This window comes from Mobula hypostoma, chromosome 13, assembly GCF_963921235.1.
Source record: "Mobula hypostoma chromosome 13, sMobHyp1.1, whole genome shotgun sequence".
Lineage (NCBI taxonomy): Eukaryota > Metazoa > Chordata > Chondrichthyes > Myliobatiformes > Myliobatidae > Mobula > Mobula hypostoma.
In genome coordinates, this window is record NC_086109.1 from 6440441 (window position 1) to 6467919 (window position 27479).

Sequence of the window (27479 nt, forward strand, 5' to 3'; positions counted from 1 at the left end):
GATAGGCGTGATCAGGCCGCACGTTCGCAGGCTCCGGTAGAGGCCGCGCTCCCTGACCTGTTGTTCCTCATCGCCTTGTCCCTCTCCATCTGTGCGGCCTCGCAAGTCACCTGCCGCCCAGGATGTTTATCATCAGGTCCGAGTACGACAGGTGAGTCTCGCCTTCCCGCTGCCGCACGTTGCGCCGAGGGCACATCAGCCATCCCCCGTCAATCGGGCCTGGACCCGGGGCCTCGGCTGTTGTTGCTGTTATGTCCCGCACCTGGGCCTGGGGCCTGGGTCCCGGGTCCTCGCTCGTTCGCGTCACGGTGCTTTGGTCTCCGGCCGCCGGGTCGGTCTCGGGCCTCGGGCCTTTTAACAAAGGACAAGGTTTCATTTTCATATTCAAGCCGGGGCTGCTGAGTCACGGCGCCGGTTCCGGGGCTGGGCCTGGAAACGGGCTGAGGCGCCGAGTCGGCAACCAGTTCAGTTTAGCAATTTGCAAGTGTGGTGCTCTCGTTGTTGTGAGACTGTTGAACGGGCCTCTCGAACGATAAGACTGATTCTTGACTAAACAATCTACCTGATGAATTGATGGAGCCATACAGATGCTTTGATCTGCATAGCTATATAAAGATTAACCACTCATTACATGTGACAATAATCAACCATATTTAAGTCAGTGAAGGTTCTCAGTCATTCAGGCCATTGTATATCAAGCAGCAGTAAATCAAGACAACTGGTAGAGGCAACGAGAGGGTCATTAGTCTTATCTTTGCGTGACTGGAGGTGTGAACTGTTGTGGAGACGCCGGGGTAGAGATGCACTGTCGTACCCCACGCCCTCTATACTCCACTCCACTTCACTCCACCCCACAAACAAATGTCCCAACATAGGAGGGCTAATAGCTCAGGTCAAGTCTCGGCTTGTATTTACAACTAAAGCATTGTTATCGTTTGGTAACAATGTGCACATTTTGGACGGGAGGATATGTGGTTTAAAAGAGGAGTTAAAGAAGCTATCTTTGTCATACTGGAAAACCTGTCCCTGAACAGGTGGAGTACGACACTACCTATCAGCTACTTACAGTACAATCCTAACATCTCTACCCCAGTGTCTCCACGACAGTTCACACCTCCATTCCTGCAAAGATAAGACTAATGACCCTCTCATTACCTCTGCGACCCTCATGTGATTGCTGTACTTTTAAACTGCTCAGTTTATAAGCCGCAAAACTACCCACCATGGATCAGAACTGAAGAAGCCTCTCAGGTGAGTGGCAAAACTCATCAAGGCCAGTTGCCTTAATTTACTACTGCTTGATTAAACCATCTATAACCCAAACATCCCACCTCTCCCTGAAGTTCTGGGAGTCTCCAGCAAATTAATAGTGGCTCTCTGATGCCTGCAAATTATATACAATAACCCTGAAATCAATTTTTTGAGAGCAAGAGTGACCACGAGAGAGAGAGTGTGCGCCATGGCAGAGTGTTCCAAAAAAACCATAGAAACTACAGCACAGAAACAGGCCCTTTGGCCCTTGGCTGTGCCGAACCATTTTCTGCCTAGTCCCACTGACCTGCACACGGACCATATCCCTCCATACACCTCCCATCCATGTATCTGTCCAATTTATTCTTAAATGTTAAAAAAAACCCGCATTTACCACCTCGTCTGGCAGCTCATTCCATACTCCCACCACTCTCTGTGTGAAGAAGCCTCCCCTAATGTTCCCTTTAAACTTTTCCCCCCTCACCCTTAACCCATGTCCTCTGGTTTTTTTTCTCTCCCCTTGCCTCAGTGGAAAAAGCCTGCTTGCATTCATTCTATCTATACCCATCATAATTTTATATACCTCTGTCAAATCTCCCCTCCTTCTTCTACGCTCCAGGGAATAAAGTCCTAACCTATTCAACCTTTCTCTGTAACTGAGTTTCTCAAGTCCCGGCAACATCCTTGTAAACCTTCTCTGCACTCTTTCAACCTTATTTATATCCTTCCTGTAATTTGGTGACCAAAACTGAACACAATACTCCAGATTCGGCCTCACCAATGCCTTATACAACCTCATCATAACATTCCAGCTCTTATACTCAATACTTTGATTAATAAAGGCCAATGTACCAAAAGCTCTCTTTACAACCCTATCTACCTGTGACGACACTTTTAGGGAATTTTGTATCTGTATTCTCAGATCCCTCTGTTCCACTGCACTCCTCAGTGCCTTACCATTAAGCCTGTATGTTCTACGTTGGTTTGTCCTTCCAACGTGCAATACCTCACACTTGTCAGTATTAATCTCCATCTGCCATTTTTCAGCCCATTTTTCCAGCTGGTCCAAGTCCCTCTGCAGGCTCTGAAAACCTTCCTCACTGTCTACTACACCTCCAATCTTTGTATCATCAGCAAACTTGCTGGTCCAATTTATCACATTATCATCCAGATCATTGATATAGATGACAAATAACAATGGACCCAGCACTAATCCCTGTGGCACACCACTAGTCACAGGCCTCCACTCAGAGAAGCAATTCTCTACCACCACTCTCTGGCTTCTTCCATCGAGCCAATGTCTAATCCAATTTACCACCTCTCCATGTATACCTCGCGACTGAATTTTCCTAACTAACCTCCCATGCGGGACCTTGTCAAAGGCCTTACTGGAGTCCATGTAGACAATATCCACTGCCTTCCCTTCATCCACTTTCCTGGTAACCTCCTCAAAAAACTCCAACAGATTGGTCAAACATGACCTACCACGCACAAAGCCATGTTGACTCTCCCTAATAAGCCCCTGTCTATCCAAATGCTTGTAGATTCTGTGTCTTAGTACTCCCTCCAATAACTTACCTACTACTGACATTAAACTCACCGGCCTATAATTTCCCGGATTACTTTTCGATCCTTTTTTAAACAACGGAACAACATGAGCCACTCTCTAATCCTCCGGCACTTCACCCGTAGACAGCGACATTTTAAATATTTCTGCCAGGGCCCCCGCAATTTCAACACTAGTCTCCTTCAAGGTCCGAGGGAACACTCTGTCAGGTCCCGGGGATTTATCCACTTTAATTTTCCTCAAGACAGCAAGCACCTCCTCCTTTTCAATCTGTTCAGTTTCCATGGTCTCACTACTTGATTCCCTCAATTCCATAGATTTCATGCCAGCTTCCTTAGTAAATACAGACGCAAAAAACCTATTTAAGATCTCCCCCATTTCCTTTGGTTCCGCACAAAGCCGACCACTCTGATCTTCAAGAGGACCAATTTTATCCCTTACAATCCTTTTGCTCTTAATATACTTGTAAAAGCTCTTTGGCTTATCCTTCACTTTGACTGCCAAGGCAACCTCATGTCTTTTAGCCCTCCTGATTTCTTTCTTAAGTATTTTCTTGCACTTCTTATACTCCTCAAGCACCTGATTTACCCCCTGTTTCCTATACATTTCATACAACTCCCTCCTCATCTTTATCAGAGTTGCAATATCCCTTAGAACCAAGGTTCCTTATTCCTATTCATTTTGCCTAAAAAGTATGTCACCCCAGACTACCCTAAAGCGTACCCCTGCCTAATAGGGGTTAAAAATAATGACAGCGTTGCTCGCTGCACTGTTTACAACAGTGACTTTTCTATTGCCCATGGTGGGTTAAGACTGTAAAAGACACGTTGAGGTGAGTTTAACAGGTGTCATTCATTCATTAGCATAGCTAACGTTATTTAAACTAGCTGGCTAGCTGCTAAGGAGCTACTCTATTGCAGACATTCCACCTCTCCCGGAAGTTCCGGGAGTCTCCCGCAAATTGATGGTGCTACCTCCCTGAAATGAGTTTTTGAAGGGTGGGATGTCTGATAACCAATCCTCACCCACTATAACCACTCCCAACACATAACACTGGCTCAAGGACAGCTATACTGCTGTTGTAAGACCATCAAATCGACTTGTATGATGTGGATTCTTGGCTTCATGTTCTACCTGGTCATGGTCCTTGTATCTTGTTGCCTGTGACTGTTACTGTTTTACTTTGTACTACCTCAATACTCTGTTGTGATGAGTTGATTTGTACGGATAATGTACAAAACAAAGATTTTTCACTGTACCTTGAAACATGTGACAATAATAAACCAATTCTCTCCCACTTTAACCACTCCTAACACATATCACCAGGGTCAAGAACAGCCTCTATCCTCCCATTTGGTATGTTAAAAAGGACTCTCTACCTGAAAACATACATGGTTGTGGACTTGAATTTTATTGTCTCCCTGCACACACTTCCTCTCTGACTGTTACACTCTTTTCTGCTTTCCTATTTCTTTTCCTTTCATTTTACCTTGATGTAATTGTGTTTGGAATAATCTGACTGAATGTCAGACGAAATGGTTTTTCACTCTGTTTCAATACGTGTGACAATGTTAAGCTAGTTGCCAGTGCACGTGGTAATGATAAATACAGTGAGTACAAAACAAGTTTTCTGTCCCAGCTCCATTCCTAGCCACTTTCCATGATGTCCAGGAACCTATCCACCCCTGGTTGGAGTGAACCTCCAGATACCCCAAGCTGGAGAATTCCAAAGCTTCAGGAATTTCTCCTTGTCCCAGCTTGTCCCTTCCATTATTCTGCTGAAGCCTCTTTCATATTAGAGAGAGATGCTGCTGTCAGTTGTTGAAAGGTAAACTTTTAATTGCAAGGACTAATACTCTGAGCTTGAGCTCTATGTTGGAGACACAAGAGATTACAGGTGATGGAATCTGGAGAGGCAAACAGTGTTTCTGGAGGTCGGGCAGCACCTATAGAGGGAAATGGACAATTCACATTTCAGCACCCCTAGTCTCCATAGTTACTGCTTGACCATAAGACATAGGAGCAGAATTAGACCATTCTGCCATGGCTGATTTATTATCCCTATCAACCCCATAACCTTTGATATCCTTACCAATCAGGAAACCTATCAACCTCGGTTTTAAATATACCCTAATGACTTGGCCTCCGTAGCCATCTGTGACAATGAATTCCATAGATTCACCACACTCTTGCTACAGAAATTCTTCCTGATCTCTGTTTTAAAGGGATGTCCCTCAATTGTGAGGCTGTGCCTTCTGGTCCTCCAACAGTTTTGTTCCTTTTACACGGCACATTGCCTCTTGAGGTGTGAGATGATCAGATTTGTAGAAGACCTTTGATTCTTCAAGTCCCAAATTCAGTGTGTATCTTCGCACTTGTTAGTCCTGGGGTCATTGCGCAATCCTGTCCTGTTCCAGGATTGGGTAAGGAGTTACCCTGTTTCAGAGACCCAACCATTAAATCCAAGTTCCACCCATTTTAAGACCATAAAGATATAGGAGCAGAATTAGGCCATTTGGCCCATCGATCTGCTCTGCCATTTCATCTTGTCTGATCCATTTCCTTCTCAGCCCCAACACCTGTCTTCTCCCTGTATCCCTTCATGCCCTGTGTCTAATCAGGAATGTATCAGCCTCTGCCTTAAATATACCTTGTGTCTTGGCAATAAATTCCACAGATTCAGCACTCACTGGTGAAATAAATTCCTCCTTGGAATGTATGCGGGATGGTTTTTTGAACCAACATGTCGAGGAACCAACTAGAGAGCAGGCTATTCTGGACTGGGTTTTGAGCAATGAGGAAGGGTTAATTAGCAATCTTGTTGTGAGAGGCCCCTTGGGTAAGAGTGACCATAATATGGCGGAATTCTTCATTAAGATGGAGAGTGACATAGTTAATTCAGAAACAAAGGTTCTGAACTTAAAGAGGGGTAACTTTGAAGGTATGAGACGTGAATTAGCTAAGATAGACTGGCAAATGACACTTAAAGGATTGACGGTGGATATGCAATGGCAAGCATCTAAAGGTTGCATGGATGAACTACAACAATTGTTCATCCCAGTTTGGCAAAAGAATAAATCAAGGAAGGTAGTGCACCCGTGGCTGACAAGAGAAATTAGGGATAGTATCAATTCCAAAGAAGAAGCATACAAATTAGCCAGAGAAAGTGGCTCACCTGAAGACTGGGAGAAATTCAGAGTTCAGCAGAGGAGGACAAAGGGCTTAATTAGGAAGGGGAAAAAAGATTATGAGAGAAAACTGGCAGGGAACATAAAAACTGACTGTAAAAGCTTTTATAGATATGTAAAAAGGAAAAGACTGGTAAAGACAAATGTAGGTCCCCTACAGACAGAAACAGGTGAATTGATTATGGGGAGCAAGGACATGGCAGACCAATTGAATAATTACTTTGGTTCTGTCTTCACTAAGGAGGACATAAATAATCTTCCAGAAATAGTATGGGACAGAGGGTCCAGTGAGATGGAGGAACTGAGCGAAATACATGTTAGTAGGGAAGTGGTGTTAGGTAAATTGAAGGGATTGAAGGCAGATAAATCCCCAGGACCAGATGGTCTGCATCCTAGAGTGCTTAAGGAAGTAGCCCAAGAAATAGTGGATGCATTAGTGATAATTTTTCAAAACTCGTTAGATTCTGGACTAGTTCCTGAGGATTGGAGGGTGGCTAATGTAACCCCACTTTTTTAAAAAGGAGGGAGAGAGAAACTGGGGAATTATAGGCCGGTTAGCCTAACGTCGGTGGTGGGGAAACTGCTGGAGTCAGTTATCAAGGATGTGATAACAGCACATTTGGAAAGCGGTGAAATGATCGGACAAAGTCAGCATGGATTTGTGAAAGGAAAATCATGTCTGACGAATCTCATAGAATTTTTTGAGGATGTAACTAGTAGAGTGGATAGGGGAGAACCAGTGGATGTGGTATATTTGGATTTTCAAAAGGCTTTTGACAAGGTCCCACACAGGAGATTAGTGTGCAAACTTAAAGCACACGGTATTGGGGGCAAGGTATTGATGTGGATGGAGAATTGGTTAGCAGACAGGAAGCAAAGAGTGGGAATAAACGGGACCTTTTCAGAATGGCAGGCGGTGACTAGTGGGGTACCGCAAGGCTCAGTGCTGGGACCCCAGTTGTTTACAATATATATTTATGACTTGGATGAGGGAATTAAATGCAGCATCTCCAAGTTTGCGGATGACACGAAGCTGGGTGGCAGTGTTAGCTGTGAGGAGGATGCAGAGTGACTTGGATAGGTTGGGTGAGTGGGCAAATTCATGGCAGATGCAATTTAATGTGGATAAATGTGAAGTTATCCACTTTGGTGGCAAAAATAGGAAAACAGATTATTATCTGAATGGTGGCCGATTAGGAAAAGGGGAGGTGCAACGAGACCTGGGTGTCATTATACACCAGTCATTGAAAGTGGGCATGCAGGTACAGCAGGCAGTGAAAAAGGCGAATGGTATGCTGGCATTTATAGCGAGAGGATTCGAGTACAGGAGCAGGGAGGTACTACTGCAGTTGTACAAGGCCTTGGTGAGACCACACCTGGAGTATTGTGTGCAGTTTTGGTCCCCTAATCTGAGGAAAGGCATCCTTGCCATAGAGGGAGTACAAAGAAGGTTCACCAGATTGATTCTTGGGATGGCAGGACTTTCATATGAAGAAAGACTGGATGAACTGGGCTTGTACTCGTTGGAATTTAGAAGATTGAGGGGGGATCTGATTGAAACGTATAAAATCCTAAAGGGATTGGACAGGCTAGATGCAGGAAGATTGTTCCCGATGTTGGGGAAGTCCAGAACAAGGGGTCACAGTTTGAGGATAAAGGGGAAGCCTTTTAGGACCGAGATTAGGAAAAACTTCTTCACACAGAGAGTGGTGAATCTGTGGAATTCTCTGCCACAGGAAACAGTTGAGGCCAGTTCATTGGCTATATTTAAGAGGGAGTTAGATATGGCCCTTGTGGCTACGGGGATCAGGGGGTATGGAGGGAAGGCTGGGGCGGGGTTCTGAGTTGGATGATCAGCCATGATCGTAATAAATGGCGGTGCAGGCTCGAAGGGCCGAATGGCCTACACCTGCACCTATTTTCTATGTTTCTATGTTAATGGACGTCCCTCAATTCTGAGGTTTTTGTCTATCATTTTCCTGTTGTAACTTGTTTGCTGCAAAACTACCTCCATTTTCCACTTCATTTGTATAGCATCCTTGATACTGATAGTGAGCCAGCCAGATCTGGAGTATGATTCCGGCTGATAGTGCACACTTGGACCTTACTCTCCATGAGGGTCTGATCACCAGGCCTCATCTGTAGGGATTTCCAATCGGTTTTCAATGATGTCATTGTCTTAGTGATCGTCAACTCTGCTGCCCATGGCTAAGGCTGGAGATGCCATTGGAATGGACCTGTTGGTTAGCTTTATTTGTCAGATGTACAGGTGGCCCCCGTTTTCTGAACGTTCACTTTACGACACCTCGCTGTTACGAAAGACCCACATTAGTTACCTGTTTTCTCTAACAGTTGTTTTCACTGTTACGAAAAAAGGCAGCGTGCACACGTGCAGCCAAGCTCCTCCCCAGAACTACGTTCTAGCCTGCATTGCTTAAGCACGTGCTTTATCTCGATTTATTTTGTGCATCTGTTAGCAAGATGAGTTCTAAGGTATTGGAAAAGCATAAAAGAGCTTGTAAGGGTGTTGCACTTAGCGTAAAACTAGACATAAATAAGCGTTTCGATCGTGGTGAACGAAGTAAGGACATTGTCCGCGTGTTGAACTTGCCTGCGTCCACCATTCGCACTGTTTATACTCAGAGAGAAAGAATTTTGAAAGCTGCCGATGTTACTGTTGGTTCTGCTCGTAGCAACGTGGTCTCTCTTAGTCGGCATCCAATAATGGATAAAATGGAAAGTCTATTGCTTGAGTGGATTGATGGGTGTACAAAGCGTGGTGTTCCGTTAAGTTTTCTTATACTTAAGGAGAAATCAGTCAGTCTTTTTAATAAGCTGAAACAGAAAGCACTGGACATTGGTGATGAAAGTGGAATTTAAAGGTAGTCATGGGTGGTTTGATCGGTTTCTTAGGTAAGGGCAGCTTCATAGTTTAAGCAATGGTCCCCAACCTCTGGGCCGTGAACCGATACATTGCCGCGAAGAATGCAGCGGTAGTTGAAACGCACCCAGCACATCTTTAAGAAAAAAGCTTAAGTAACCAAGCTGATTAATTAGGTGCCGCCCGGCACGTAAATGTCAGCCCAGATCAGAGGCGATTGCCGATTGTGTCAGGTGGTTATTCGTATAAGCAAGTGTTTAACTGTGACGAAGCTGCAATTTATTAGTCTTCCCGATTCAGATAAGTGAAACTACACTGTACGTACATTATTTCTACTGTATATAGGCTGTGTATTTTTATATGTTATTTGGTATGATTTGGCAGCTTCATAGCTTAAAGGTTACTAGAGAGAGTGTTTCTGCCGAGAGTGCTTCCGCGAGATTTTCGCTGCGCCAGACAGTGCGGCAGAGAAGTATTTCTACTTCATATAGGCTGTGTATTTATCATATAATTCCTGCTTTTACTATATGTTGCTGTTATTTTAGGTTTTATGTGTTATTTGGCATGATCTTGTAGGTTATTTTTTGGGTCTGGGAACGCTCAAAATTTTTTCCCATATTAATAAATGGTAATTGCTTATTCACTTTACAACATTCCGGCTTACGAACCGTTTCATAGGAACGCTCTACCTTCGGATAGCGGGGGAAACCTGTACATTGAAACGTAGTAAAATGCATCAATGTGCAACACAGTCCAAGGACATGCTGGGGGCACTCCATGGGAATGTGGCCATGCTTCCATCAGCAACATAGCATGCCTGCAACTTATAACCCCAACCAGAACTGTAGGTCTTTGAAATGGGGGAGGAAACTGGAGCACCCAGAGGAAACCCACGTGTTCACGGAGAGAACGTGCAAACTCCTTGCAGACAGCAGCGGGCGTTGAACCCTGATCTGTGATTGCTGGCACTGTGACGTGATTGCACTGACTGCTGTGCTATCATCCCACCCGCTTTAGTTCAACCAATCACAGTCGATTCCAGTTGACTGGGGCACATCTTTTTAAAAAAAACACACACACACACAAGAACTAATCAAGAAAACAGCTGGAATTCCCTTTGTTTATTTGGAACACTATGCTGTTTAATTGGGACAGGAGACTTGCTTTAAATAAATTTATTTAAATAAATCGCATGCACTTGCATGGCCGTTAACACACTGCACTGTGGTTAGAGCAAACAGTTTTTAAACAGCATCAGTTGCATGTGTTTGTGTTCAAACAGCAGTGATTTTTGTCATGAATAGTTGGTGAGGGATCAGCAGTAAGACAATTCAGAACTGTTTTTGCTCCCTGCGTTTTCATGCATTCAGGCTTGGCGATGTCAGTAATGGCCATAAGTGAAAATGAAATGGTTTCACTACTCCCAATGAGTTAGGAACTACAAAGAAGTTGAAGGTATCAACAATCTTGAATGGTACAATGAAAATTCGGACAATGCAGTCATCGATAGCACTGTATGAAGGCAATCCATTATCTACACTAGGTGTCAGTGTTGATTTTGTTCATTTATGGTCAAAGAATAGTTGCAGCATACACTGGAGTGAATTCTTCTGTCAACAAATATTAGGAACCTAGAGTTTTATGGGACTGTATTAATAGTGTGCTAATTTGTTTGTATTTCATTTCAAGATGGTCTGCATCAAGACTTGCTCCTCTGCTATCAGCTAGTTGCTCGACAGCAGAGGAGCTGGGCTTGGTGCAGACTGTGTTGCTGCCTGCTACAGAAAGAGTGTCAGAGTTGGTCACAAAGGTGGTCTGCAGTCTGACCGCAAGTGATTATCTTGGACCCTTGCGAGCACAAAACCCTGTTGGACATTGGGAATGTAAAATACTGGAAGTCTGGTTCACTGGTTTATTGACATGACTAACAACAGGGAGCTGCATGGCCTCGATTGCAGTAAGGACTGGGCTCATGCTGTGGGTGTACATGTTGGAGTCGGCCTGGAGGGGAGATGCTGGAGGCGATGTGACAGTGTCCACGCTGGATTCGGACTGCCCGCCACCCAAAAACATAGATCCTCCCTCGTGTTCACTCAGTGGAAGGCAACCTGGATTACATTCATGGGTTCTTTTGCAGACTGCTGAGAACTGCTTGTTCTTGCCAACAACACGTGTATCATCGGTTTACAGGACGTTTCACTAAGGGACCTAGATTATATTTTTTTTATGTGGCTGTATGGTTACTGCTGTCTGATATGTGTTATGTGCTTTCTGTTTATGATTGTTGGTATAGTGTTTTACACCTTGGCTCTGGAGTAACACTGTTTCATTTGGCTGTATTTATGAGTGGTTGAACGATAATTAAACTTAAATACATAATTTGTTTCTCAGTCGTTTGTATGCTTTTTTTTCAGTATTTCCATGAAACTTCGGCTAAATAGAGCAGCCGTTTAACTGGGCCAAAGTGTACTGGTCCCGATGTGTACAATCAACCAGAATATACTGTACTTAACTATACAATTCAGATGGGCTGAGTGGCCATTAGTGTTCTGTGGTTCTTTTTGAGGAAATAATTCTTTCATTTTGTGTTTCAGAGGCGTTAACACATTCTCTCCAGAAGGCCGACTATTTCAAGTTGAATATGCTATAGAGGCCATTAAGGTGTGTATTTAAAATGCCTTTGTTTTACAGTGGTGAGTTAACTCTAGAGATTCTCACAGCCCATGCTGTGGGAGAACTCTCACACTTTGCTAGTTATGCTTTTTTAAAATCTAATGTACAACTTGGGTAACGTTCACCATTTCCAATCATCTTGTATTGGTATTGCTCCATTCATAATCACATGCCATCCGAAACATAACTCTTGTCCTCATAATCTAGCTCATAACCTTACACCTTATGGTTCATTTTCTCTGTAATTGTAACATTTTATTCTGCTTTCTGGTATGTTTTACCTTGTACTACTCAATGTACTGTTGTAACGAATTGAACCTGTATGAACCATGATTAAGACAATGCACACAAAATGCTGGAGAAACCCAGCAGGTCAGATAGCATCTGTGGGGGGGGGGGCGGGGGAGAGAACAAGAGATTAACTTTATTAAGACTACACAAGACAAATTTTTTGCTGTGCCTTGGTACATGTGACAATGATAAATCTAGTTACTAGTTTAAAACACTTAATAGCCTTCAGCATAACATCTAAAACTTTGACAAACTTCTATAGATGTGTAGTAGAGAGTATATAGTCTGGCTGCATCACAGCCTGGTATGGAAACACCAATGCCTTTGAATGGAAAATTCTACAACGGGTAGTTGTTACAGCCCACTTCATCACGAGTAAAGCCCTTCCAACCATTGAACATACCTACATGAAAAGCTGTAGCAGGAAGGCAGCATCCATAATCAGTGACCCCCACCACTTGGGTCATGCTGTTGTCTCACTGCTGCCATCAGGGAGAAGGTACAGGGACCTCAGGACTCATACCACCAGGTTCAGGGACAGTCACTACCCCTCAACCATCAGGCTCTTGAACCAAAGGGGCTAACATCACTCAACTTCCCTTGCCCCATCAATGCTCCCACAATCTATGAATTCACTTTCAAGGACTCTTCATTTCATGTCCTCGATATTTTTGCTTATTTATTTCTTTATTTTGTATTTGCATAGTTTGTTGTCTTCTGCCTTCTGGTTGAATGCCCTAGTTGGGCAATCTTTCATTGATTCTGTTATGGTTATTATCCTATAGATTTATTGGGTATACTCACAAAATAATAAATCTCAGGGTTGTATGTGGTGACATCTGTATAAATTGACTGAACTTTGAACCATTGTTTCTGGGTTTGGGGGCACTCTCTTCTATGCTGGATGTTTAAAATAAAATAGGATCAATGAACCTATAAATTGTTATTTTTGATGTCAAGATGCACAGATGGCAAGTGTCAGTGCAGTGTATTCTCACTGTGAGCTAATTCATTACCCTACCTCTGATTTGCGACTCTGTACTTGGCTATTTCAACAAAATATGTTGTTAAACAGTTTTCTCATAACCCCGCTGAGTATCCACAGGTTTTGGTAGCTGCTGTGGCTTAGTATTAGTGCATCCCTCTCCCATTCAGGAGGCTTCCCGCTCCAATTCAGGGACCAGAGCCAAGTACCAGGCTCATCACTGCCAAAGTTACAACTCTTTGCATGCACATGTCTGTACATTGCAACGGAATCATAACACAAAGGTTTTTACTCCCTCGCGTTGGGTGGATGTAAGATTTAAATACATTCTAAGATTGATATATATTGAGGTATTGACCTCAGACTTCATTTGGTACCTTGTTAATGTCAAAGATCCAGAGAGATTGTTTCAAAGAGCACAGGTATCTCTCTGGTGTCTTAATGACATGGTAGTTTGCAGTTCCAAAGACTGTTTTAACATGGGACAGTAATCAATGTGTTTTACTAGTAACATGCACCTCTTTTGATCAAAAGCTGTGGTTGTGCCCCTGCCCACTTCCCCCACCCCACCTATATACTGGAACTAAGGACGCAATCCTGGGCTTGCATTCATTCTAGTGCAGGACTGACGTTGGCTGAGTCTACAGCCCTCTGCAGCTTTTTTCCAATCCTCCGCATTGGTGCCTCCATACCAGACAGTGATGCAACCAGTCGGAATGCTCTCCATGGTACATCTGTAGAAATTTGCTGGAGTCTTTGATGTGTAGGCTGATATTCCCATGCAATGCAGCTGGAGTCGAGTACTATAAGAAAAGCCACCTCATTGTACTCTTAAACAAGATAACTCGTGAAATTTTCCTTAACAGGGAAAATTAAATTTATGCTGTCTGTTTCCACAGTTGGGTTCCACCGCCATTGGAATCCAGACCAGTGAAGGTGTTGTTCTCGCGGTTGAGAAGAGGATCACATCTCCACTAATGGAACCCAGCAGCATCGAGAAAATAGTTGAAATTGATTCTCACATAGGTCAGTATATTGTGGAGGGAGGGGAATCAGACAATTAACTGCCTTGTTTTTGGGACTTGTCCTTCAGTTTTACTAAATGTGTAATTCCCATTTAAAAAATACAAGGGTAAAATGTTTATGGAGATTGAAGTATTTTATGTCAAAGTAAGGTTTCAGAAATCCACTATTTATTTGTAGCCTGTGTTCAAATCTTTTTATATTTATTTGGGCACAGGGGTGTTTTCTGTTTCAAATTCCTTCACTAGGGTTTCCAACCTGGGGTGCACGGATTCCTTAGTTAATGGCATAAAAAAGGTTGGGACCCTTTGTCCTACAAATTATTTGATGAACTTGGATTTTCCTTTTCCATTTTCCCCTACCCATATAGCAGATACAGATCATTGAATAATTAGTGTTCTAAAATGCTTGAGTTTGGCTTCCCTCAACCTGCTGCTTGTAGGCTTGGAGTTGTTTCAAGCTCTGCTTCCTACTTACTAACTTGCATATTGGGTTCACCATCACGTGCTTGCCTGTTAAAGTAGCACTTAAATTTTAATACAGGATCTTGTCCTTTCTCAGTCTGTCCTTGGCTTAATTCTCCCTCTCCATTCACTCCTCTTGAAAACAATCCCTTTTCAACCCCCTGTCAATAACTTGAATTTAATCAACCCAATCATGATGGCTCTGCCTTTGTTCATCCAAACTTCCACAGTTCTCATCCCAAACCTCACCACCTTTCTCCTATGTTAGTATTTTGTTTAAAACCTGACTGACAAGGGTGTAGGCAGTTTAAATGGCTTGGATGAGTCCAGGGGTCTGTTTCTGTGCTGTACTCTATTTGGGTCATCCACCCTACTGTATCCTTGAGTGGTTCTGTCAAATATTTTTTCTCCTTTAATTTTGTTTTTTGTTAATGTTGTAGTTTTACATGAATATAAGTTAGTCTTTTCATTTATTGGGATGCTGTCTAAAATTTAGAACATAAAACAGGATAGTACACGCTTTTTGGTCCGCTATGTGCGCCGACCTTTTAACCTACTCCCAATATCAATCTTAAACACAAAATACTCTGCAGATGCTGGGTTCAAAGCAACACTCACAACACGCTGGAGGAACTCAGCAGGTCGGGCAGCATCCGTGGAAATGATCAGTCAACGTTTCTTGATAGGGCCTCTGCCTCTTCAGTCCTGACGAAGGGTTCCGGCCCGAAATGTTGACTGATCATTTCCATGGATGCTGCCCAACCTGCTGAGTTCCTCCAGCGTGTTGTGAGTGTCCCAATATCAATCTAACTCTCCCTCCTACTTAACCCGCCCCCCCCCCATTTTTCTATCATCTTTGTACCTACCAAGAGTTTCTTAAATGTTACTACTGTATCTGCCTCTACCACTATCCCAGGTTCCACTCGTGTGTATATATAAAAAAAATTACCTCAGGCCTCGTAAATAAGCAAATGTTATTGTAAAGTAAAATAAATATGACAATACTTAATTGTCATTTCCTAAAATAAAAGTTTATATATAGATGACACGCCAAATTTGAGAAATCTTAATGGTGACCAAATGGAGCAAAAGGCAGTTGAGGTTTGTAATTGTGAATGTGTAAGATACGAGCATCTGCTCGTGGAGCAAGTTATTTACACACCAGTGGTAAAGGAGCAGGAAGACTTGAAAGTATTTAAAGATAACAATTGCAAGCGGCCCAACATACTACACTTGCCCATTCACCTCCTCCCTCATCTCCATTCAGGGCCCCAATCAGTCCTTCCCTTTGAGGCTGCACTTTACCTGTGAATCTGCTGGGGTCTGTTGTATCCAGTGTTCCCGACACGGCCTCCTCTACATAGGTGAGACCTGTCGTAAATTGGGGTACCATTTCGTCAAGCACCTCCACTCCATCCGCCAATAGCAGAACTTCCCAGTTGCCAAGCATTTTAATTCCCATTCCCATTCCCACGCGTCCATGGCTGCCTCTTGTGTCATGACGAAGCCACCCTTGGGGTGGAGCAGCAACACCTTATAATTCCGTCTGGGTAGTCTCCAACCTGATGGCATGAATATCGATTTCACCTTCCAGTAAAAAATAATTTTCCCTCCCCTCTCCCCACTTCTTCTACTCCCCATTCTGGCTGCTTGCCTCTTCTCAGCTGCCTGTCAGCTCCCCCTGGTGCTGCTCCTCCTCTCCTTTCTCCTATGGTCCATTCTCTTCTCCTATCAGATTCCTTCCTCTCCAGCACTTCACCTTTCCCACCTGCCTGACTTCACCTATCCAGCTATCGTCCTTCTCACACCCCCACCCTCCCCCTACCCCATACCCAGATTTTTATTCTGGTGTCTTCTCTCTCTCTTCTTTATCAGTCCTGAAGAAGGGGCTCAATGATTCTGTTCATTTCCATAGATGCCGTTTGACCTACTGAGTTCCTCCAGCATTTTGTGTGTGTTGATTTGGATTTCCAGCACCATCAGAATTTCTTGTGTTAAAGATAAAGATCACCTTTATTTTTCACATGTACGTCAAAGTATACTGTGAGATTGTGCGTTAAATCAGATTAGCGAGGATTGTATGAGTGGCGCCTGAAGCATGGCAAGAATAAAGCAGAACCACAACTCACTAACTCTAACCTGTAATGTGGGAGGAAACCCATGCATCACTGGGAGAACGTACAATTTCCTTACAGACAGCGGTGGGGTGTCATGCCAGAAATCACAATCTTCTTTGCATAACATAATTGATTGGGGTATAAAACAGCAACTGAAACAATGCTGAAAATAATTTTTTTTTGAAACAATTAAATTGCTTTTGGATTTGAGCACCCAACATTTGGAAAGGATCTCAAAAGTCTTGAAGAAGAAGCAGAAGACATTTATTATTGAGGAATTATTGAGGAAAAATTGATTTAGTTTGCAGTCTCCCTTCTGCTGTCTCTGTATATACTTCTGCTGATTTCCCAAATAAGCATAATGTAATCAAAGCCCACCCCCCCCACACCAATTCTAGTCATTGCCTCTTCTCCCCTCTCCCATTGGACAAAGGCTTGGAAACCTATCACCAGGCTCAAGGACAAGTTCCCAAACAAGAGAAAATCTGCAAATGCTGAAAATCTGAGCAACACACAAAATGCTGGAGGAATTCAGCAGGCCAGGCAGCATCTGTGCTTGATGAGACAGTCTCCAATCTATGTCTCCTTCGCTGGCACTTCCTTGCAAGCGGAACAAGTGCTACACTTGCCCCTACACCACCTCCCTTCCTACCATTCAGGGCCCTAAACAGTTCATCCAGGTGAGGCGACGCTTCACCTGTGAGTCTGCTGGGGTCATTTACTGTGTTTGGGGCTCCTGGTATGGCCTGATATAGATTGGGAGACTGCTTCAATGAACATCTGCACTCCATCTGCTGGAGCAAACGGGATCTCCTAGTGGCTGCTCATTTTAATTCCAGTTTCCATTCCCATTCCAATATGTCTATCCACGGGCTCCTCCACTGTTGTGATGAGGCCCCTCTTAAGTTGGAGGAACAACACCTTGTATTCCATTTGGGTAGCCTCCAACCTGATGGCACGAACAGTGCTTTCTCAAACTTCCAGTAATGCTCCCCCCACCCCCCTTCACCATTTCCCATCCCCTTTCCCCCCTCACCCATCTCCTTGCCCTGCCCATTGCCTCCCTCTGGTGCTCCTTCCCTATTTTACTTTCTTCCATGGCCTTCTGTCTCTTTCACCAATCAATATCCCAGCCCTTTCCTTCATCCTCCCCCCCCTCCAAGTTTCACCTATTGCCTGCCGTTTCTGTCTCCCCTCCCCCCCACGTTTCAAATCTACTCCTCAGCTTTTTTTTCTCCAGTCCTGCCAACAGTTTTCAACCCAAAACGTCAACTATATTTTTCCATAGATGTTGCCTGGCTTGCTGACTTCCTGCAGCATTTTGTGTGTGACAAAACTGTTTAAACACTCTTGAACAGGCCTCTTGTACACTAGTTAACCATTCTGGCTCACTTGACAGCTAATTTATGATTTTTCTTATGTGTTTATAAAAAAAAATGCATGGGTTAAAAAAAAAGTGACTTTATTTATTGAGATCGGCGCAGAGTTGCCCCTGCTGGCACTCTGAGTTGTGCCGCCCAGCAATCCCCTGATTTAATCCTGGCCTAATCAGAGGACAATTTGCAATGACCAATTAACCTACTAACCAGTACATCTTTGGGATGTGGAAGGAAAGGGGAGCATCTGGAGAAAGCCCACACAGTCATGAAGAGAATGTACAAACTCCTTACAGGCAGTGGCAGGAGTTAAACCCGGATCACCTGTACTGTAAAATGTGCTAACCACTACACTACCGTATCACCTCTAGCACGGTAGCTAGCTGCTGTCTGTAAGGAGATTGTACAAAATATTATAGTATCACTCCTGTAGAATTAAAATTAATATTAATTATTTTCTTATTAGGCTGTGCAATGAGTGGATTAATCGCTGATGCCAAAACATTAATCGATAAAGCTCGAGTTGAAACACAGGTAATTTAAAATTTCAGTATTTCACAATATGTTAAACTTAAAGCAAGCTTCTGTGAAACTTGTTCTGTTTTCTAACAGTTAAATTATTAATTTCTGTAATGTCATCTTAGGATGCATATTCTGTTGTCACTAATATTTAATGTTTATCCAGCGAAAGTCAGTAACTTTGGAACTGATAATTGCAAAATTGTTATGTCCACAGAGCTATTTCAAGTGTTTTTGTGCAAATCTTGAAATAATATAGAAGTGACATAGTGATGAGGGTTGTAAAGAGAAGTGATAAAGAAATATCCTAACATTGTTGGAAACTGTGGTGTTGGATGCCTCTTTTGGAAGTGCATTGAAGTGCATGGGATTAGGTGTCATGAACTTAATCAGTTCGGCACAACACTATGGGCTGAGGCTAGTTCCTCTGATGTACAGTTCTATGTTCTGATAGATCGGTGTCAGACACGCCCTGTATGTCAGGGTTCCCAGACTGGGGTTCACAGACCCTTTGGTTAATGGTGATGGGGAGGTCCATGACATAAATTTTTGGGCAACCCTGCTATAGGTCGATCTCTGCCGATCAAATATCTACAGACAGGCAAGCTCACAAGGTTGGCAGTGTATTGCTGAGAGTGTGAGCTTGATTTGCAGGGGATCCAGGGTCAACATGGGACGAACTATCAGGATCCTGTGTAGCTTTGTGGCTGAACCCAGGGCACAGAGGGTAAGCCTCAACCAATGTTCTTTCTAACGTGTGCAAGGGCACACATCTTTTGCTACGAGCACACATAAAGGAATTTAAGCTGCACACAAAAGGTTCTCAACCTCTACCTCATTGGCTTGTTAAGTATATTTCACGATCATACACAATCACATTTCCTCTTCCAGTTTCTGATGGGGACGGTGTTGATGACATGGAGTTTGCAATTTGTCTGAAGATTTTAGAACTAGCTTATTTATACTGTTTTTATTAGAGAAATTATTCACTGCGCACGTGTTGTTGTCACTGAGCAAAAAAATTGCACAGCACAAGATTTTTGCGCCCGGTGGTCATTACAAATTAGAGGGAACGTTGACTCAACTTATTTTGATGAGATGAAACTCAACAGATCTGTTCCCTGCTTCCTTTCCTGGATTCACTGGAAAATAACGTCAAAAAAAAGTGAAAAGCGTGTTGGGGGTCCATCCAAAAGTCAAAATCATCAATTGTATGGAAAATCTGGTTTGTGAACCAATGAATTTGAAGGGATCTGTATTATAGAGGCCTTACTGTATTGTTTCTTCAACTGACATCATTAATAATTGTGTTTATTCTTCAGAATCACTGGTTTACTTACAATGAAAATATGACGGTTGAAAGTGTGACCCAGGCTGTCTCCAACTTGGCCTTGCAGTTTGGTGAAGAAGATGCAGACCCTGGTGCAATGGTAACATCTCTAGCTAAATCTGTTACTACTGTATCTGGCATAGCCACATTACATAACCCCTTCACGTGTGCTTTATTAATTTTTTTTATTTTGAGATACAGCACAGTAGCAGGCACTTCAGATCCAATTTTTGAAATGTGGGAAGAAACTAGAGCACCCGGGGAAAATCCACATGGTTAAGGGGAGAACATGCAAACCACTTACAGACAGCGCCAGGAATTAAACCTGGGTTGCTAGCACTGTAATAGAGTTATGCTACTGTGCCACGTCAAGTTATAATAGTAATTCTTCATGCCTTTGAAAGTAAAAGCAGTGTAACATGGTTAAATTTTAGCTCTGCAGTTAATTACTTAGCCTTGACTTGGCCAAGTTGATGTTTTCGGGGCCATTGGTAAACAATGGGTGAGGGTGGATGTGATTTGTCCACTTTAAGAAGGGTGTTCATGTTTGATCACAAATAATCTGAATTTTTTTTTGAGTGGAGGAGGGGAAAAGGACATCACACAGGAAGAGACCATTTTGCCCTTTCTGTCCTACCACTCAATAAAATCGCTGCTTATATTTATCTCAGCAACAGATCCCTGCACAAACCCTATATCCCTTGATTCAGAGTCAGATTCTGATTTCTTATCACTGACATATGATGTGAAATTTGTTTTTTTGCGGCAGCAGAGGAAAGACAAATCATAAACTACAAAAATAGTGCAAGACCAAAAGGAATAACAATGTAGTGTTTAAGGATCGTTCAGAAATCTGATGAAGGGGAAGAATCTGTTCTGAATCATTGAAGTGGGGGTCTTCGGGCTCCTGTATCCGTGTGTCCCAGATGGTGAGGGTCTTCAGGTACTTGCCTCTTAAAGCTCCCCTTGATGGTGAGGAAGGTTTTGCCCATGATGGAGCTGGCTGAGTCACAACCCTCTTTAGTCTTTTGTGATCTGGAGCCTTCATTACCAGACACTGATGCAACCAGTCAGAATGCTGTCCACCACACACCTATAAAAATTTGTGAGTCTTTGGTGTCATAAACTCCTAATGAAGTAGGACCACATGCATAACTTCTCTGTAATTGTATCAATATGTTGGACCCAAGATTAGTCCTCTGAGATGCTGACACCAGCATATGAAGCTGCTCACCCTTTCCTCTGCTCACCCCCTTGATGAAAACTGATGTGTGTTCTCCCAAGTTCTTTCTGAAGGCCACAATCAGTTCCTCGGTTTTACTAACTTTAAGTGCAAGGTTATTGTTGCAACACCTCTCAACTCGCCAATTTATCTCACTCCTGTCTTCAGTAGTCTTTTAATACCTAAAAACTTATGAGTAGCCTTTTATGATAGTGTCATTTATGGTGGGAGAAAATGTGATTTGAATGCTCTATTTTATTTCCCCAGAGCCGACCATTTGGTGTGGCATTGCTGTTTGGAGGGATTGATGAAAAGGGGCCACAAATGTAAGCATTATTTCTATTGCATTTTGCTACCTTATTCAAGAAAGCTTCATAATATATAAGAGCAAATAATGTAATTAATCATCTCAAATTTTTCTTGTAGTCAAGTCAAGTTTATTGTCACTTCGACCATAAGCTGCTGGTACAGTACACAGTAAAAACAAAACAACATTCCTCCAGGACCCTGATGCTACATGAAACAACACAAAACTACACTAGACTATGTGAGACAGCACAAGGCTATACTAGACTACATAAAACAACATAAAAACTGCACAGGGCTACATAAAGTGCACAAAACAGTGCAGGGTAGTACAATAATTAATAATCAAGACAATAGGCACAGTAGAGGACAGATTACAATATAATAAATGATGTAGATGTCAGTCTAGACTCTGGATATTGAGGAGTCTGATGGCTTGGGGGAAGAAACTGTTACATAGTCTGGTCGTGAGAGCCCGAATGCTTCGGTACCTTTTGCCGGATGGCAGGAGGGAGAAGAGTTTGTATGAGGGGTGCGTGGGGTCCTTCACTATACTGTTAGCTTTGCGGATGCAGCGTGTGGTGCAAATGTCTGTGATGGCAGGAACAGAGACCCCGATGATCTTCTCAGCTGATCTCACTATCCACTGCAGGGTCTTGCGATCCGAGACCGTGCAATTCCTGAACCAGGCAGTAATGCAGCTGCTCAGGATGCTCTTGATACATCCTCTGTAGAATGTGAGGATAGGGGGTGGGAGATGGACTTTACTCAGCCTTCGCAGAAAGTAGAGACGCTGCTGGGCTTTCTTGGCTATAGAGCTGGCGTTGAGGGACCAGGTGAGAGTGTGTGACTATAGTATTGAGCAGTTGATTGAAGATTTCACAACATGTTTTATGGCCAAATATTTTAATTGCGGTTCCCAGTCACATTCAATTTGTCAGTCCATGACCACCTCTGTGCCAAGATGAGGCCACCCTCAGGATAGAGAAGCAGCACCTTGTATTCTGAGTAGCCTCCAACCTGATGACATGAATATCAAATTCTCCTTATGGCAAAAATAAAATTCCCTTCTCCTTTCTTCTAATCTCCACTTTTCACCTGCCTATCACCCCCCCCCCACCCCTGGGTCCCATCATCCTTCCCTTTCTCCCATGGTCCACTCTCCTGTCCTATCAGATTCCTTCCTCTCCAGCAATTTACCTTTCCCATCTGCCTTGCTTCACCTATCACCTTCTAGCTAGACCTCCTTCCCCTCTTCCCACCTTTCTATTCTGGCATCTTCCCTGTTTTCCAATCCTGAAGAAGGGTCTCGGCCTGAAATGTTGATTGTTTACTCATGCCTGACTTGTTGATTTTCTCCACTGTTCTGTGTGTGATGTATAAATGTTGAAGTGGCCTCATCAGGTGCAGAACAACTTTAAGGAGTCTGTCTTGATAGTTCCAGATACTAAGCCTCAGTTTCTGTGGTGGTTCTTTGAGCAACTCTACCTCAATATTTTACATAAGTGCTTTAAACTTGGAATGTTGGTTTGTATTTGCATTTCACGAGTACCTTCAACTCTTTGTAATAAAGTAAGACATGGAAGCAGAATTAGGCCATTTGGCCCATCGACAGAGCAGAGTCATTCCAACATAGCTGATTTATTATCCCTCACAGCACCATTCTCCTGCCTTCTCTCCATAACCCTTGACACCCTTACTAATCACGAACCATTAAATCTCCAATTTAAGTATACGCAATGACTTGGCATCTACAGACATCCAGCAATTAATTCATAGATTCATCACGCTCTGCCAAAATAAATTGACTCCTCATCTCTGTTCTAAATGGGTGGCCTTCTATTCTGAAATTGTGCCCTCTTGTCCTGGACTCCCCCACTATAGAAAACTTCCTCTCCACCTCCACTGTCGAGGCTTTTCATGGAGTTTAGAGAATATTTCCTGATTATCCTGTCCATTTTCTTTAGAGTATTGTTATTTGGTGCTTACTGAAGTTATTCTTTGTCTCTGTTTGCTAATTAAATCTGTTCCGTTTTTCAGGCTGCTATCTATGAGCTAGTTAACATTACACATTGTAAATAGTTGTGGCATATGTTAATTTTATAAGTTGTTCTGTGAAGCAGTTGCGTTTTATCAAGATGAGTGCACAGTGAGAGGCTGATCCAGGGTAGGATTTTACAACAAGGTAGAAGAGAAGAATTGAACATGCTTCACTTCCAGTAAAACTGCATCAAGGTCTATCACAGTGTGCGTTGTTTAATTTCACCTTTATTGTCATTCAAACCTATATATGTATACCACCAAACGGAACAATGTACCTCCTGAATAAGGTGCACAGTGCGTATAACCCACGCACAACACAGAAAGTAATATTACTACACATACATTGAGGAAAAATAAAATGTATTCCTGAAGATTGCCATTTGGCATAATGTTCATTTACAATTGAAGTTTAAAAAGTAAACGCTAATATGCTACTGTGTCTTCATAAGTGATGAGACCTGGGTAATAGCAGGAGGTTCAGTCATCTCATATCTTGGGGAAGAAGCTGTTACCTACTGCTATGGTACCTTCTGCCTGATGGTGGGGTACTACTTACAGATAGACATAGCAATATTAAGCAAGTGTCTGCTATTGTATTCAATTGGCAATTGTAATTATTCTGTGGTAGTTGTGCTGATAATCCTGTCTCTGTTACTGAATTAGCTGGGCTTGTAGGCTTTGTCTGTTTAAGAGTCTGAACAAAATTATCTTCTGAAGCACATAATGTTACATGACTACTGTAATGCAAATAGCTAATTCAGTTATCCCCATTCCTGTGTGTGCCATAACCATGGCAGCTTTTCCCCTTCAAGAAGTTTGGACATAGAGCTTTGTCTATGTATATAAGCTGATCGTATGTGTATATGGCCGCACTCAGTTACTTGTACATTGTTTTTTGTTTGTTTGATATGTGCCATCGTATGACTTAGGATATCATGGTCTTTTCATGACCATGATTGTTCTTGGCAAATTTTTCTACAGCTATTGCTGCCTTCTGGGCAGTGTCTTTACAAAGATGAGTGATACTCGCCAATCCCTTCAGAGATTGTCTACCTGGCGTCAGTGTCATATAACCAGGAATTGTGATCTGCACCAGCTGCTCGTACGACCATCCACCACCTGCTCCCATGGCTTCTCATGACCCTGATCAGGGGTTAAGCAGGTGCTACACCTTGCCCGAGGGTGACCTGCAGGCTAGCAGAGGGAAAGAGTGTCTTGCACTTTTTTTGGTAGAGATTTATCTCCACCCCACCACCATGTGTTTTGAAGGATTGTTTTTATAGTTATTGTGTTTTTTGGGTTACTTTTTTGTGCTGCATTGGATCCAGAGTAACAATGTTCTCCTTTACGTTGGTGTACTGAAGAATGACAAAAACAATCTTGAATCCCTGGACAGGCCATGGTGTTAGAACATAGAACAGTACTGCACAGTATAGGCACTTCAACCCTCAGCATTGTGCCGGACTTTTAACTAACTCTAAGATCACTCTAACCCTTCACTCCCAAATAGCTCTCCATTTTTCTTTCATCTATGTGCCTACCCAGGAGTTTCTTAAATGTCCCTAATGTGTCTGCCTTTACCACCAGCACCCCGGCAACATCTTCCATGCACCCACCACTCTCTGTGTAAAAATAAAACTTTCCTTTGATATCCCCTTGTATTAGCCCTGGGAAAAGTCTCTGGCTGTCCACTCTTATCTGAGCCTCTTATCTATCAAGTCACCTCTCATCTTCCTTCGCTACACAGAGAAAAGTCCTCGTCCTCTCAACCTTTCTTGTTCCGTCAGTCATGCCAATCTTGATGCCAGTTATTTAGAGTTGCCACCAGTACTTACAGTGAGCAGTTTGTGGTCTGTTTCATTGCTGAATTCTAAAGGTAGAGTGGTTATGAGCACAGCCTGTTTGTTTCTTGTGCAGGTATCACATGGATCCATCTGGGACTTTTGTGCAATGTGTTGCTAGAGCAATCGGCTCAGCTTCAGAGGGAGCTCAGAGTGCTCTACAGGAGGTTTATCACAAGGTATATCAACCAGTCACCGATCATTCAAGATTCAGATTTATTTATCATGTGTACATCAAATCGTACAGTGAAATGCATCGATTGTGGAACTGTTGCCACATTTCCGGCATCAGCAAAGCATACCCGCTAACCTGACCTCACACATCTTTGCAACGTGGGAGGAAACTGGAGCACCCGGAGGAAACCCACACAGTCTTGGGGAGAACTTACAAGCTCATTACAGACAGCAGCAGGAATTGAACCCTCACCACTGCTCAATCCCAGCATCCTCTGTAAGGAGTCTCTCTGTCTCAGCTGTGGAAGGCGTAGATTTTCTCTGGGTCCTCCGGTTTCTGCCATCTGTCCAAAGATGTACTGGGTAGGTTAGTTGATTGTAAATTGCCCCATGAATAGGTTAGTGTTAAATTGGGGTTGTTGGGTGCGGGGGGAGAGAGGTTTGCTGGGGTGGCGTGGTTTGAAGGGTCTAATTTGTGTCATATCTTTGGTATTGGTATGTACAAATGCTGACCTTAGTGATCATTAAAATTTCAGTCTATGACATTAGATGAGGCAAAGAAGGAAGCACTGACCATCCTGAAACAAGTAATGGAAGAAAAACTAAGTGCTACTAATATTGAGGTATGAACATTTTGTATATGATGAGCCAGTAACTCTATGTTTGACTGGGACAGTGTTCTTTTATTTAGAGATTTCCAACCCTTAAGTATGAGAAATTTATTCTGATCAACATGGCATGGGTGAATAAGACCATAAGACACAGGAGCAGAATTAGGCCTTTTATCCATCCAGTCTCCTCTGCTGTTTAATTGTGGCTGATTTATTATCCCCCTCAAGAAATTCCTCCTCATCTGTTCTAAAGGGATGTCACTCTATAGGAATGGGCTTGTGTGTTTTGTTCCCCGCCCCCCCCCCACCTCTGATGGACAACTATCCACTATTCCACTCTCATCCCAGCACTTTACATGAGGGTGAAGACATTTGCCTCAAAATGTAGATGGGAAGTATTATCCAGTACATTCTATGTATTGACACGTCTCCTTGGAGAAGAGCACAAAGTACTGTCAAAAGTTGCAGCAGGATGGTGGGGTAGCTTCTCGGGGCATTAGACACTTGGCCCATTGAGTCTACTTCAGCATTCAATCATGGCTGATTTATTATCTTCTTCAATCCCATTTTCCTGCCTTCTCTCTGTAAGCTTTGACACCCTTTTTAATCAAGAAACTATCAACCTCTGCTTTATATATACCCAATGACTGGGTCTCCAGGGCTGTCTGTAGCAATGAGTTCCACAGATTCACCACCCTCTGCCTAAATAAAATCCATCTCATCTCTGTTTTGAAGGAATATCCTTGTATTCTGAGGCTGTGCCCCCTAGTCCTAGACTCCCGCACTATAGGAAACATCTTCACCACATCCACTCTATCCTAAGCCTTTCAATATTTGCTAAGATTCAGTGAGATTTTTCTCCTCATTCTTCTAAACTCCAGCAAGTACTGGCCTGGAGCCATCAAATGTTCCTCATACATTAACCCTTTCCTTCCTGGATTAATTCTTGTAAATCTTCTCTGGACCTTCTCCAATGCCAGCACAACTTTTCTAAAGCTGCTCATAATACTCGGAAGTGCAGTCTGACTAATGCCTTATAAAGCCTCACCATTACAACTTTGCTTTTATATTCTAGATGCCTCAAAATGAATGTAAAAGTTGTATTTGCCTTCCTTACTACTGACTCAACCTGCAACGTATGGTGAAAATAGAAAATACATTTAGAAAAGTTGTCTCAGCTTGATCATTTACTCCTAACAATGAGCTAAAGAAAAGCTGTAGGGGTAGTTAACCTCGGCTCCTTTCGTCACTCTTCTATAGCTGCTGAAGCTGGAGTGTATTAACTGATTAATTCTCTTTTCAGCTTGCAACAATAGAGCCTTCAAAAGCATTTCACATGTACACAAAGGAGGAGCTGGAAGAAGAAATAAAGAAAATCTAAATTTGAATTCTGGCCCAGCCACTGGTTTTCTTGAGTATAAATTCAAGCAATCAAAGTTACAAGCTCTGAAGGTTTCCAGTTTGTGGAATAACGCTTTCAGATAGTTTCTACGTATGTAGTACTAGTTTTAACTTGGTTTTGAAAAATCTCTGTACATACTGCATTGAAAACCATTATTATGAACCAAATGGAACTAAATAAATTTTTGTTACTGATGGTGTATTGCCAAAATCCTT

General features: G+C 42.8%; 1 protein-coding gene across 1 annotated transcript; it reads left to right on the plus strand.

The window, feature by feature from the left end:
• psma5 (proteasome 20S subunit alpha 5) lies at positions 1-27479 on the plus strand. Its single transcript, XM_063066418.1, has 9 exons — positions 1-151; positions 11482-11548; positions 13736-13862; positions 18283-18350; positions 19658-19765; positions 21155-21213; positions 25154-25256; positions 25788-25874; positions 27166-27479. The coding sequence occupies exons 1-9, from the start codon at positions 123-125 to the stop codon at positions 27241-27243; spliced, it is 726 nt and encodes a 241-aa protein (XP_062922488.1). The 5' UTR covers positions 1-122; the 3' UTR covers positions 27244-27479.

Bases quoted from the DNA above. Each gene is read 5' to 3' on its own strand.
- psma5 (XM_063066418.1), top strand. From the start codon at position 123: ATGTTTATCATCAGGTCCGAGTACGACAG. The intron at 11,549-13,735 runs GTGTGTATTTAA...CTGTTTCCACAG, and splicing joins ATGCTATAGAGGCCATTAAG to TTGGGTTCCACCGCCATTGG. The intron at 18,351-19,657 runs GTAATTTAAAAT...TTTATTCTTCAG, and splicing joins AAGCTCGAGTTGAAACACAG to AATCACTGGTTTACTTACAA.